The following is a 14,156-nucleotide window of genomic DNA, read 5'->3' on the forward strand; positions in this document are numbered from 1 at the left end:
TAAGTAGTGTGAGAAAAAAAAAAAAAAAGAGAAAACAAAAACAGTGTTGACTCTAAATTTAGGATGTAGGAATAAAAGGTAGATAGATAGAAAAACTAAGAGAGATGAATTGTAATAATGTTATAGAAAAAAAAGAGATAAAATATTGAGATTAAAAAAAAGGAATTTAATGTACTAATTAATATACCCTATAAAAATGTACTACTAATTAATATAATAAAAAAAGTGAATGTGTGTGATAATAAAAATTTGCAGTAGTAAAAAAAAATGATAATAAAAATTTATATAATTATGATTCACTGTAGCAGCTCTGAGGTATCCAAGGAGATGAATAAAGAAATAAGTGGGGTAGAGAATAAGAAAGACGAGTTCATGTAGGTATAAAAAAATGACACCTTTTTATGGATTGTCCAAGCATCACTCTCTCCATTTTGGTTTTTCATGAACAACTAGCAACCACCCTATTTTCTAAGATGGCAATGAGCAACAATGTGATCGGATGCATAAACTTCGTGGCCGTGATCCTCTCAATCCCGATCATCGGCGCCGGAATCTGGCTAACAAACGGGGATGCCGATTCATGCGTCCAGTTCCTGCAATGGCCCGTCATCATCCTCGGAGTCCTCATCCTCGTCGTGGCCCTTGCAGGTTTCATCGGAGCCTTCTTCAGAGTCTCGTGGCTCCTCATCGTTTACCTCGTTGCCATGCTCGTCCTCGTCATACTCTTAGTGTCTTTGGTCGCTTTTGTTTACATGGTCACGCTTCGGGGACACGGCAACATCGAACCTAACCGCGCTTACTTGGAGTACCGCATGGATGATTTTTCTGGCTACCTTCGTCGTAGGGTTAGAAGCTCGTTCAAGTGGGACCGCATCAGAAGCTGTCTTAGCCAAACCAACATGTGCGCTGAGCTTAACCAGAGTTATAGAATGGCTCAGGACTTCTTCAACGCTCGTCTAACGCCCATGCAGGTAAAACCACTTCTTTGTTTCTACAAGGTTTACTTTATGGTTGAAGGGATGGGTTCGAATTTTTTTATCTTCTAAACTAAACATATCCTAAATCTCTGTATGACGCTATCGATATTAACTTTCTTCTTAATTACATGCTTAACGAAGGGTAACCCTCTAAACCTACATTACTTTCTTTTTTGCCTCTTTCTCTCAGTAAATGTCTACTAGTTAATTAGCATATCACTGTTCATATTTACCATTATTTTGAAAGAAAATATTTGCTTAAAAGACTTTATTATTATTTTTTTTTTTGAATAAACTGTGTTTTTTAGAACGAGCAGTTACTCTATGTTAAACAAGTGGCCTCAGATATCTTAAGAAGGGGGGGTTGAATTAAGATATTCCAAACTATTTCCCCTAATTAAAAATCTATTTTACTTATTTTTACTCAAGTTATGAATTCCCTTAATGACAATCTTCTTAAATATTAATTCAAATGAAGCAACTTGAATATGAATATAAAGCAATAATAAATAAAGGAGATTAAGGGAAGAGAAAATGCAAACTCAGTTTTATACTGGTTCGGCCACACCCTTGTGCCTACGTCCAGTCCCCAAGCAACCCGCTTGAGAGTTCCACTAACTTGTAAATTCCTTTTACAAGTTCTAAACACACAAGGACAACCCTTCCTTTGTGTTTAGAGATCCTTTACAACAAGAGACTCACAGTCTCTTAATCCCTTAGAGAATGAGAAGAAGAAGAGGAACAAATCTCTCTAGAAAGAGATGGATTTTACAGATTGAGCACTCAATTAATTCCTTAATGAATTGCAATTGAATTGGCCAAGGAATTCTTTAAGAGGATAAAATGAAATTGCTTTTTGAGAGGATAAACACTTTGTTGTTCTGAAAATCTCTGAGCAATTTCGTGTTTAAGTCACATATATATAGACCATTGGTGGTCATGAGTAAAGCCTTTGAAAAGTTGTGACTCTTGAAATTATTTTTTTGAAATTCCTGTCTGGTAATCGATTACAGTAATTGTGTAATCGATTACAGCTTTTAAAATTTGAATTAAAACGTTTACTAACTGCTGATAATCGATTACCAAAATTGTGTAATCGATTACACAGTCTAAAATTTCGAATTCAAATTTTTATAGCTGTTATAAAATATATTTGGCCACTGGTAATCGATTACATCCTCTGGTAATCGATTACCAGAGAGTAAAACCTTTGAAAAACACTTTTTATTTTAAATCACTTGGCCAAACCTTTGCTAATTCAATTAGGAATTCCCTTCCTAATATTCTAGTGATCATCTTGATGTTGTGCCTTGTAATCTTGAAGTATTGTCTTGAGTTTTAATCTTGAAAAGCCCATTTGCATCAATTGCAACACATCATCATGATCATCATCAAAACATCAAAGCCAATTGCATCTACAATCTCCCCCTTTTTGATGATGACAATACAATACCTGAAATCAAGATTCAAGCAAGCAACAAACAATTGTATATAGATAAAATGTGCATCCGTTTTCTCCCCCTATATTTCGGAATACATGATCACTTGATTTCTAAGTTTGTTAAGCTTTTTCTTAAGCTTTTGCTACAACCTTTTTCTCCCCCTTTGGCAACATCAAAAAGCCAAAGAACTCGGAAATCAACTCAGTTATAACAATGGAGTAGCAAGATATAAGTATCAGAGTATTAAATACAATAAGCCAAACTCATAATCAAGAAATAATCAAACCAGAATGCAAATAACATAAAATGTCAACAACCACAAAATATCCAAGACTGAAATTTAAAAACACAAGATAAATAAGCAAAGTACTTAGCATAATAATGTAAATTCTAAGAAACTAAAAGCCAAAATACACGGCTTATAAAAGATAAATAATCAGAACCTAAAATCTAAGAAGACGGAGGAGGTGGTGGAAGATCGAAACTCTGACGAATGTATCCGACATCCTCTTCAAGCTGTGTAAGACGAATGTCCATACCGGCAAAGCGTGAATCTAACGAGTCGAAGCGGTCACCAACATACGAACGAAGACCCCGTAATTCGGAGAGGACTTCATTCATGAGTGCAGAATCCTCACGTTGAGGAGGAGGTGAAGGAGTACGTTCATCTTGAGGAGGGAGTGCATCCTTCTTCAGCCATTGTCCATTCCGATCTTTACGATACCCAAAGGAGGTCACTGCACCAGCACCAATTGCAAAGGAACGCTTGACTTGAACAAAGGGTTCATCATCAAGCGGAATTTGAAAATGACGCAAAAACAAAGTAATCAAGTGTGGATAAGGAAGAGGTGCATTGGCCCGTAATGCCTTATGCATTCGGTACCGAACCAAATGGGCCCAGTCGATCTGACGACCGGTTAGAAAAGCCCACATAAGAATCAAATCCTCCTCAGAGGCTTGTGCTAAATTTGAAGACCGAGGAAGCAAAATTCTAACAATGATATAATGCATGATGCGATTATCAAAAGTTAATGACCCGGCCAACAATCTACCGGTCATGTCAGCTTGATCATTGCAGACCATGCGACGAGCATCATGACTCGAATAATCGAATTTCCAGTCATCAACAATGGTGCCCTCAAAAGGTGCACCTTGACTGGGTAAATGAGTCAAAGAAAAGAAAAGTGACTGATCAATGACCATAGAAGTACCATGCACTTCAGACATAATAATATCATCCTGAATTTTTAAATTGCAGTAGAAGACCTTTACAAGTTCAGGATAATATGGCAATTTAAATGACATGAAATCAACAAGACCAGAATTTTGAAACACTTGATAGCAATCAAACGTTTCATCATTAAAGAACTCTACGTCTAGGTACTTAGGGTCTAAGATTATTCTAGAAGAAAACTGAGAAAGGTACCGTAGACGTTGATCATCGGATGAAAACAATGTTGATGATCTTGGAGATGACAAGGAAGGAGGAATAGGTGCTGTGGGTGCTCCGGATGGGCCGTGACGGCGATGAGCAGCAGCGGTAGCGGTGGAGGATGATCCCTTTCTCTTCTTTGATGGCTCTGCCATTTGATGAAGTTTTTCTGGATTTTGATCGGTGGAAGTGAAAGAGGAGTGAAAAAGAGGAAGATTGGGCTTTACGGGACGTGATTTGGTGAAGAATCGAGTGAGAATCGAAGGTTTGAAGTTCTAGGTATGGAGGAAAACGTGGAGGAAGCTTTGGCTGCGCACGAGCTCCGATTTCGTGAGTATTTATAGAAGATGACGCATTGTAATCGATTACAGGTATTGGTAATCGATTACAGGCCCAATAAGCCTTCTGGTAATCGATTACAGGATGTTGTAATCGATTACAGGCTGCCTGTTCAAGTGTAATCGATTACATTGAGTGGTAATCGATTACCAGAGCCTATCCTAGGCTAGTTTCTAAGAGAATATCTATATTTATGCTCAAATACATCTTATATGACTAATTTTCACTACTAATACACTAAATTCAATCATTCAATTACTATATACACAAGAAATCATAAATTCTATCATAAAAACAAGAATTCAAACAAGATCAAACAAAATAATCTACAATCAAAAGGTAAAAAGTAAATCAACCAATCAATCAACCAATCAATTCCTATTTTTCTAAATCTCTTACATCTAAGAGACCTAATTCTCTTCTAATAGAGAAAAACACTTCCTTAGGGAGAGGTTTAGTGAAAATATCAGCAAGTTGATTCTTAGTATCAACAAATTCTAATACACAATCTCCCTTTAAGACATGATCTCTAAGAAAGTGGTGTCTAATCTCTATATGTTTAGTTCTTGAATGTTGAACTGGGTTTTTGGATAGATTTATGGCACTAGTATTATCACACTTAATAGGTATGCGATCAAGAATGATGTCATAGTCAGATAATTGTTGCTTCATCCATAAAATTTGTGCACAACAACTACCGGCAGAGATATACTCCGCTTCAGCAGTAGATAAAGCAACACTGTTTTGTTTCTTACTATGCCATGAGACAAGAGCCGATCCAATAAATTGACAAGTTCCACTTGTACTTTTTCTATCAGTTTTAGATCCGGCAAAATCAGAATCAGAATATCCTATTAAGTTACATGTTGAATTCTTAGGATACCATAATCCTAAATTGATTGTTCCTAATAGATATCTCATGATTCTCTTTACTGCACTTAGATGTGATTGTTTGGGGTTGGATTGAAACCTAGCACACATGCATACACTAAACATAATATCAGGTCTACTAGCAGATAAATAAAGAAGAGATCCGATCCATACCTCGATATTGTTTTATGTCTATAGACTGACCAGATTCATCTTTATCTAAGTAACAATTAGTGCTCATTGGTGTAGACATGTGTTTTGCACTATCCATCCCAAATCTTTTGATCAATTCCTTGCAGTATTTGGATTGATTGATGAATATACCTTCTTGAGTTTGCTTGATTTGTAATCCCAGAAAGTACTTTAGTTCTCCCATCATTGACATTTCAAATTCACTTTGCATATCAAGGGAAAACTCCTTGCACAATGAATCATTAGTGGATCCAAAAATTATATCATCAACATATATTTGAACCAACAAAATATCATTATGCTTTCTCTTTATGAATAATGTGGTATCCACTTTACCTCTGAAGAATTCTTTTTCAAGAAGAAAATTACTTAATCGTTCATACCATGCCCTAGGGGCTTGTTTCAAACCATAAAGAGCCTTTTGTAATTTATAAACATGGTTTGGTCTATCAGAAATTTCAAAACCAGGGGGTTGTTCAACATATACCTCTTCTTGAATTAAGCCATTTAGAAAGGCACTCTTAACATCCATTTGATAAAGTTTAAAGTTCATTATGGATGCATATGCCAAAAGCATTCTAATGGCTTCTAATCTTGCAACAGGAGCATATGTTTCTTCATAGTCTATCCCCTCTTCTTGATTATACCCTTTTGCTACTAACCTGGCTTTATTTCTAATAATTATACCATGTTCATCTAATTTATTTCTAAAAACCCATTTTGTTCCAATGACAGGATAATTTTCAGGTTTTTCTACTAATTTCCATACATTGTTTCTTTCAAATTGGTTTAGTTCTTCTTGCATGGCAATGATCCAATTATCATCTACTATGGCTTCTTTTATATTTTTAGGTTCAATCATTGATACAAAAGCCATATTATTGCATAAATCTTTAAGAGAATGTCTAGTTGTTACCCCTTTTGAGATATCACCAATAATGTTGTCGAGGGGATGATCTCTTGAAGTTTTCCATTCTCTTGGGAGTGCATCATTGGATTTGCCTTCTTCTGGAGGATCTTCATTGTTTCCTTTGTCATTTCCTTTGGAATCTTGTTCATGAATGTTCATATGTTCTAAAGAATCTGCAATGTCATCTAGCATATTCTTTGTTGACAATATAGCATTAGATTCATCAAAGGTAACATGAATGGATTCCTCTATATTCATAGTTCTCTTATTATATATTCTATATGCTTTGCTTTGTAAAGAATATCCAAGAAAAATGCCTTCATCAGATTTTGCATCGAATTTTCCTAGATTATCTTTACCATTATTAAGTACAAAGCACTTGCAACCAAAAACATGTAGATGAGAAATATTAGGTTTTCTACCGTTAAATAACTCATATGGGGTTTTCTTTAAAATAGGTCTTATCAAGGCTCTATTCATGATGTAACATGCAGTATTGACAGCTTCAGCCCAAAAATACTTTGGAAGAGAAGTATCATTTAATAAAGTTCTTGCAATTTCTTCCAATGACCTATTTTTCCTCTCAACAACTCCATTTTGTTGAGGAGTTCTTGGTGCAGAAAAATTATGTTCAATACCATGTTCATCACAAAATAATTCAAAATCTTTATTTTCAAATTCACCCCCATGATCACTTCTAATGGATGCAATCTTGAGATTTTTCTTGTTTTGTATGACTTTAGCAAGTTTCCTAAATGCATGGAATGAATCACTTTTATGTGTAATAAATAATGTCCAGGTATATCTAGAGAAATCATCAACTATAACTAAAGCATAGTAATTTCCTCCAAAACTCATGGTTCTAGATGGACCAAATAGATCCATATGCAATAACTGTAATGGTCGAGTGGTTGAAACAACATTTTTAGATTTGAATGAGACTCTTGTTTGTTTGCCCTTTTGACATGCATCGCATAAGAATGCAGAAGAAGCAACAACAATCAATTTAATAATGTTCTATAAACATGCAAGGCAAAATTGATTGCAATAACATAAACAAGATAAGGGAAGAGAGAATGCAAACACAGTTTTATACTGGTTCGGCCACAACCCGTGCCTACGTCCAGTACTCAAGCAACCCACTTGAGATTTCCACTATCTTTGTAAAATCCATTACAAAGTCTGAACCACACAGGGACAACCCATCCCTTGTGTTCAGGAATCCTTTACAACAAGAGACTCACAGTCTCTTAACCAATCTCATTGAATAAGAAGAATAGAAGAAGAATTCTCTCTTCAAGAGAAGAATATTACAATAAAGATCATGTAGGAATCCTTATAGATTTTGCAAGTGTTTGGCCAAGGATTTCTTTTGAGAGAGCATTTGACAATGAAGTTCTTTTGGAATCTCTCTCATTGTCTTTTGAGAGGATAAGACATTTTTGCCAAGCAAAACTCTCTATCTAAAATTCGTGCCTAAGTCACCTATTTATAGGCCTTTGATGACCATTCACAAATCTAATGAAAAGATGTGACTGTTGGCAGATTTTCTGAAAACTTTCCACTGGTAATCGATTACAATGTTTGTGTAATCGATTACACAGTTATAATTTGAAGGGTTATGACTTTTGAATTTGAATTTCCAAAGTTTCGTTGCTGGTAATCGATTACAGACATATGGTAATATATTACATGTTGAAAATTCAAATTCAAAACATTTTTCAACAGCTATTTCTCAACCCTGTCTTCTGGTAATCGATTACACTTCCTGGTAATCGATTACCAGAGCCTTGCATGTCTTGAAAGCACTTTGTTTTAAGGCAAGGCTTGGTCTTTAGTGAATCTTAAAACATGGCTTTGCTTGTTGAAGCACTCTTGAATTATTCTTGAAGCAAATGCTTATCATTTGAAGCAGCCTTGTTTGATTCTTCTTTGACATCATCAAAATCATGTATACATACATTCACATTCTCCCCCTTTTTGATGATGACAAACATGTGATTTCTTCTCGACACCATCAAAGCTTGCATGATTTACATCTCCCTCTTTCTCAAGCAAATTCTTCTTGATATCATCAAAATCTTCATGATTTACATTCTCCCCTTTTTTGATGATGACAACCACCTGTAGGTTAGGAGCAACAACAAAGAAAATATCTATTTGCATATAGTTTACTCCCCCTTGGTTTTACAATGATTGCTTATATGAGACAATTGAAGATTTCATATTTTTCATATATAAAAAGTTGTCTCATAAAACAATAGATAATTTTTCTTACTATTTTATCTTTTATCTTTCTCTCCCCCTTTGTCAACATCAAAAACAAATCATGAATAGAAAGGAGAAAGATGTTACCACTTGTTGCAATGTATGAGAATAAGTGATACCAAAAGGCATTAAAACAATCATTCAATATTAATCAAGCAAAAACAAGTACAATAACACATCAATCAAACACAATCAAACACAATCAATCATCAAATATTTCAAATCAAATTAATTAAATTAACAATCAACTAACTATACACAATAATTTCTATTATTAAAAAAAAAAAAAAAAAATTCAAAATTCAAATTTCAAATTTCAAATTTCAAATTTCAAATTTCAAATTTTTTAAAATTTAAATTTTAAATTTTAAATTCCAACTTCCAATTTCAACTTTTAGTAACTTCCCCTTCCAACTTCCAACCTCCATTTTCAACTTTCAACTTCCAATAACTTTCATTTCCAACTTCCAACTTCCAGTAACTTCCACTTCCAACTTCCAACTTCCATTTTTAACTTTCAACTTCCAATAACTACTTCCAACTTCCAACTTCCAACTTTCAAATTTTAATTTCAAATTTCAAATTTTTATTTTCAATTTTCAAATTTAACTTTTCAAATTTCAATTTTCAATTTCAAATTTCAATTTCAAAATTTCCTTTTCTAAATTAAATAGTTTTCTTAAAATATGAAACTAATTTGAAAATTTTAATAGATTCTTTAAAAACAATCAAAAACTCAATCAGGAACAAACATCAAAGACAATCAAACACACAATAAAAAATACAATCAATCAATCATCAAACACAGTCAATCAAATTCAATCACAATCATCAAGGACAGTCTAAACTCAAGTAGAAAGCAAGCATCAAAAGTAATCAATCAAAGACAAGTGACCTGTTGGTATCATTTGATATTACTTGTTGGGGTTGTTGATCAAGTGGCCTTTGTTTGTTGTCTCCATAAATCGCATATTCACTTTTCTTGGGGAGAAATGTGGCCTTCGTTTGTTGTCTCCATAAATCACATATTCATTTATCTTGGGGAGAAATATGAATAAACTTTGATGCATGCCATGTGTTTGGAGAAATTGCTATCAATGTATCGACTTTGTTCTTCTCCATTTTCATAGTCTTTCATCATGATACCCAAACTTATGATTTTCTTCTCTGAATCACTTGAATAATTTATGACATTATCTTCCCAAGTGATATATCCTTTCTTTTCTTTCTTCTCTTTGAAATTCATCTTGTCGGATTTTTCCATTCTTCTTTTAAACACAGGACAATTGAATCTCATGTGCCCAAATTGATCGCACTTAGCATTTTGGGGCTAAAGAGGAATCTTCTTCTTTCTTCTTTCATCATCATCTTCTTTCTTCTCTAGTTTTTTTTTTATATAGTTGCATTTCTCTCTACCATTGTAGGAATAAAGGAATCAAATTCAATGGCTTCCCATATCTTTAGATCTATGGCTTCTATAAAGATCTGCATTCGGGTTTTCCAATAATGATAACCCTAACCATTGAACATAAGAGCCTATTGATAGAATTTTCCTCAGAAAATGGAAATTTGGTTGAGGCCATATCTATTCTTGAAGTTTTTAAACTTTATACAAGAATCCCGCTCTAATACCACTTGTTGGATCTTGTGGCCTCAATAATCTTAAGAGGGATAGGCTTAGAATGCAGAAGAAGCAACAACAATCAATTTAATAATGTTCTATAAACATGCAAGGCAAAATTGATTGCAATAACATAAACAAGATAAGGGAAGAGAGAATGCAAACACAGTTTTATACTGGTTCGGCCACACCCTTGTGCCTACGTCCAGTCCCCAAGCAACCCGCTTGAGAGTTCCACTAACTTGTAAATTCCTTTTACAAGTTCTAAACACACAAGGACAACCCTTCCTTTGTGTTTAGAGATCCTTTACAACAAGAGACTCACAGTCTCTTAATCCCTTAGAGAATGAGAAGAAGAAGAGGAACAAATCTCTCTAGAAAGAGATGGATTTTACAGATTGAGCACTCAATTAATTCCTTAATGAATTGCAATTGAATTGGCCAAGGAATTCTTTAAGAGGATAAAATGAAATTGCTTTTTGAGAGGATAAACACTTTGTTGTTCTGAAAATCTCTGAGCAATTTCGTGTTTAAGTCACATATATATAGACCATTGGTGGTCATGAGTAAAGCCTTTGAAAAGTTGTGACTCTTGAAATTATTTTTCTGAAATTCCTGTCTGGTAATCGATTACAGTAATTGTGTAATCGATTACAGCTTTTAAAATTTGAATTAAAACGTTTACTAACTGCTGGTAATCGATTACCAAAATTGTGTAATCGATTACACAGTCTAAAATTTCGAATTCAAATTTTTATAGCTGTTATAAAATATATTTGGCCACTGGTAATCGATTACATCCTCTGGTAATCGATTACCAGAGAGTAAAACCTTTGAAAAACACTTTTTATTTTAAATCACTTGGCCAAACCTTTGCTAATTCAATTAGGAATTCCCTTCCTAATATTCTAGTGATCATCTTGATGTTGTGCCTTGTAATCTTGAAGTATTGTCTTGAGTTTTAATCTTGAAAAGCCCATTTGCATCAATTGCAACACATCATCATGATCATCATCAAAACATCAAAGCCAATTGCATCTACACTCTAGTGCTCAAGCTAACCTCAACTACCATTATCATTGTGACTACTTGTGAGATCTGAGTTCAGTAGCATGGTTTTAGTCTCCTACTTTCTTTGTTTATTGTAATGAGGTGATTATCGTTTGAAAATTGAAGAAATGGAATTATATTAATGGTAAATGTACTAACTTAAACCCCAAAATTAGTATATTAGGGTTTAAGGATAAATGTACGAACCTAGACCCCAAACAGTATATTAGTGTGGAAGGAGGAGAGAAGAAGAAAGAAAATGTGGAGATTTTTTTATATATATATAGATTTGAGGAGAAAAGAAGAGACATATAAGAAGAAAATGTGGTAGAAATATTGAGGAAGAAAAAATAAATTTATGTTTATAAGGGTTTTTTATATTAATTGCTTGTGATAGCTCCACACACGTCCTTGTGTACTCTTCGCATTTTTACACTTTAAACTTCTAAAAGATACGAAGCTGATCAAGCTTTTTGAGTAGGTTACCTTTTTTTAACTTTTCCTTTAGTACACATTTTTGTTCAATGTGAAAAATTAATTGAAGTACTAGCCTGCTCCAAACCCTAAATTATCCGAGAGGGTTAAAATTAGCCTTTAAATCTTGTTACAGACTGATCTAATACATTGTAATGTAAAGCATTAAAACACCAATCTGAAAATAACAATCCTAGGACAAATTATTCTTGAATTTCAGAACTAAGATTTCTTAACAAAAGATAGACAACACAAAGTTAATAGCTATATTCTTAAGCCATTTTTTCTTCATTTTATTAATTTTTTTCACCTTAATTTTCACTATTTTTCTTGCTTTGATATCATTTCCAGTCAGGGTGCTGCAAGCCACCAACGCAATGTGCGTACACGTTTGTGAATCCAACCTATTGGATTAGCCCCATCAACACTGCAGCAGATATGGATTGCCTGCAATGGAGCAACGACCAAACACAACTTTGCTACAACTGCGACTCGTGCAAGGCCGGTTTATTGGCAAATCTTAGGAAGGAGTGGAGAAGGGCCAATGTGATATTAATCATCACAGTCATTGTTTTAATAATTGTGTATTTGGTAGGGTGCTGTGCCTTTAGGAATGTCAAAACTGAGGACCTCTTCCGCAAATACAAACAAGGCTACACTTGAAAAGCTTTAGGTTCAATGTGTGTGTGTGTGTGTTTTTTTTTTTTTATAAATGTTAGTTTTTTTTATTAGTAAAGAGGATTAAATCTGCAATTTCTCTTATTTCCTACTCCTCTCTTTTGGCTCTCCAGTGCAATCTGCAATTGGGTTACTTTGTTCAAATTAATTGTTAGTACAAGCTTGGGTAGAAAAACATAATCCATGTTTGAATTTGTCTCTTGCACTTTTTTTAGAAGAAAAGATGCTTGGTTTTTTATGGGCAGTGTTGAAGGTTGAAACTTCATGTAGCGGTTTGAAGAGCTCAGCGTGATTTGCGGAGACCACCGAAAGCTGATTTCTCGACTCACGAGGCACCAATTAGATATGTATGGAAGCACAAGGTTGCTTTAATGGAGGATTTTCGGGGTTCATAGTTGTCCTAGTTCACTACCTTCAAGGGACTTTGGCGCTCCAAAAATGGAAGTAGCATTTAAAATTCAAACTAAACTGGTGCAGGTACCCCCACTTACAATTATTTTTTTTTTTAACAGAAAGAATCAAAGATACTATAAGAAATTTATAACAATTCATATATGTTCTACAATGAGTTAAATTTTCTTAATTACCCATAAACAAATTATGAGTGGGAGAGTCGCTTCATCCGTTCTAAATTGATTAATGATGTTTTAACATAGAAGAAAATTTTATATTAATTGATATTCAGTTTTCAATAAAAAATTACTACAGAGGGTGACAGAGAAATTAGATAAAATTTTATTTAAAATTTTACTATCTCATTAGTTCATATATATTTTAATATTTTTTTATTAATCTTGTATTAGACATTTTTTATGTTTTTCATTTTTTAAAATTTTTTTTCCAAGTTTTCAATCATTTTTTATTTTATTAATAGGCCCGCAAACCAGTCCATTAGTTTAAACTAGGTAAAAATGTGGTCCACTTATAGGCCAACCCAATCTTACCCATTTAAATGCAGACTAAAACAGATTAAGATAAACGAAACCAATATTCGTATACTCACATATAGCCATCCTTTTCTTTGTTTCCTAACATTTTCTTTATGTGATTGCTATTTTGTCTAGGGTTGCTTTTCTTTGAAGATACATTTGTTTGTAGCTGGGCCACTTGGGTCTCGTACTGCTTCGGGTTGCTATAAGAAGTTGAGTCCATATAGTTTTTTTATTAGAGTCCATACCGTCTTTAAAAGTCTGACACATAATGGGCAGGGTTCAATTGGGTTGGGCATTCGTTATTGTGGTGCCTATGAATCAACAAGAATTTATTCATTTCTTAAACAACCTTAATGCAACTGTAAATTCTATTTTAGTTTGGATTTCCAGAGATAAGATATCTTGATGTATACTCTTTATCATTCTAAACATGACTTATGTTTAGTTTGATCTTCAAATGTTATTCGGTTTTCTTCTTGGTTTTTTTTTTTTAAAAAAAAAAAACAAGGTTTGTTCACTAACTTTCTGATTTTTTTTTTCACTTCTCAAATCTTTTGTTCAATTGTTGTGAGTATAATAAGAGGTTTCATAAGAACTATGCATTTGTGAAATTTCTCAAAAGCCAAATTACCTTCAATCTTCGTAAACAGTTCTAATGTATTTCTATTTTGTCAAAGTTCATCTCCTTATTTGGGTTCATTTTCATTTTAAATGTTTGCAATTTATGTTCTGTTTGGGATGATTTATTGTTGAGTTTCAAATTTTTTTTAAAAAAACAATCAATTTTTAATTTTACTTTCATAAAAATTTTAAACCAAATCTTAAAATATGATTAGTTTCAAATGAATTTATTTTGAAAATGTTATATCATATTAAAATTTATTGAAGAATGTTTTAGTGTGTTGATGACGACAACGGTAATGTTAGCAATAATAGCGACGATAAAGATATCAATAGTGATTACGGAGGTA

At 33.5% G+C, this 14,156-nt stretch overlaps 1 protein-coding gene across 1 annotated transcript; it reads left to right on the forward strand.

The window, feature by feature from the left end:
- Window positions 1–12,785, forward strand: LOC100795775 (protein TORNADO 2). Its single transcript, XM_003517004.4, has 2 exons — window positions 1–971; window positions 11,927–12,785. Exons 1-2 carry the CDS (start codon window positions 402–404, stop codon window positions 12,236–12,238), a joined length of 882 nt encoding a protein of 293 aa, XP_003517052.2. The 5' UTR covers window positions 1–401; the 3' UTR covers window positions 12,239–12,785.
- The last annotated feature ends 1,371 nt before the right edge of the window (window positions 12,786–14,156 follow it).

This window comes from Glycine max, chromosome 1 (genome assembly GCF_000004515.6).
Source record: "Glycine max cultivar Williams 82 chromosome 1, Glycine_max_v4.0, whole genome shotgun sequence".
In the NCBI taxonomy this organism is placed as follows: Eukaryota; Viridiplantae; Streptophyta; class Magnoliopsida; order Fabales; family Fabaceae; genus Glycine; species Glycine max.

Coding starts and splice junctions, on each gene's coding strand:
- LOC100795775 (XM_003517004.4), top strand. CDS start 402: ATGGATTGTCCAAGCATCACTCTCTCCATTTTGGTTTTTCATGAACAA. Junction 972..11,926: donor CTCGTCTAACGCCCATGCAG/GTAAAACCACTT, acceptor TATCATTTCCAG/TCAGGGTGCTGCAAGCCACC.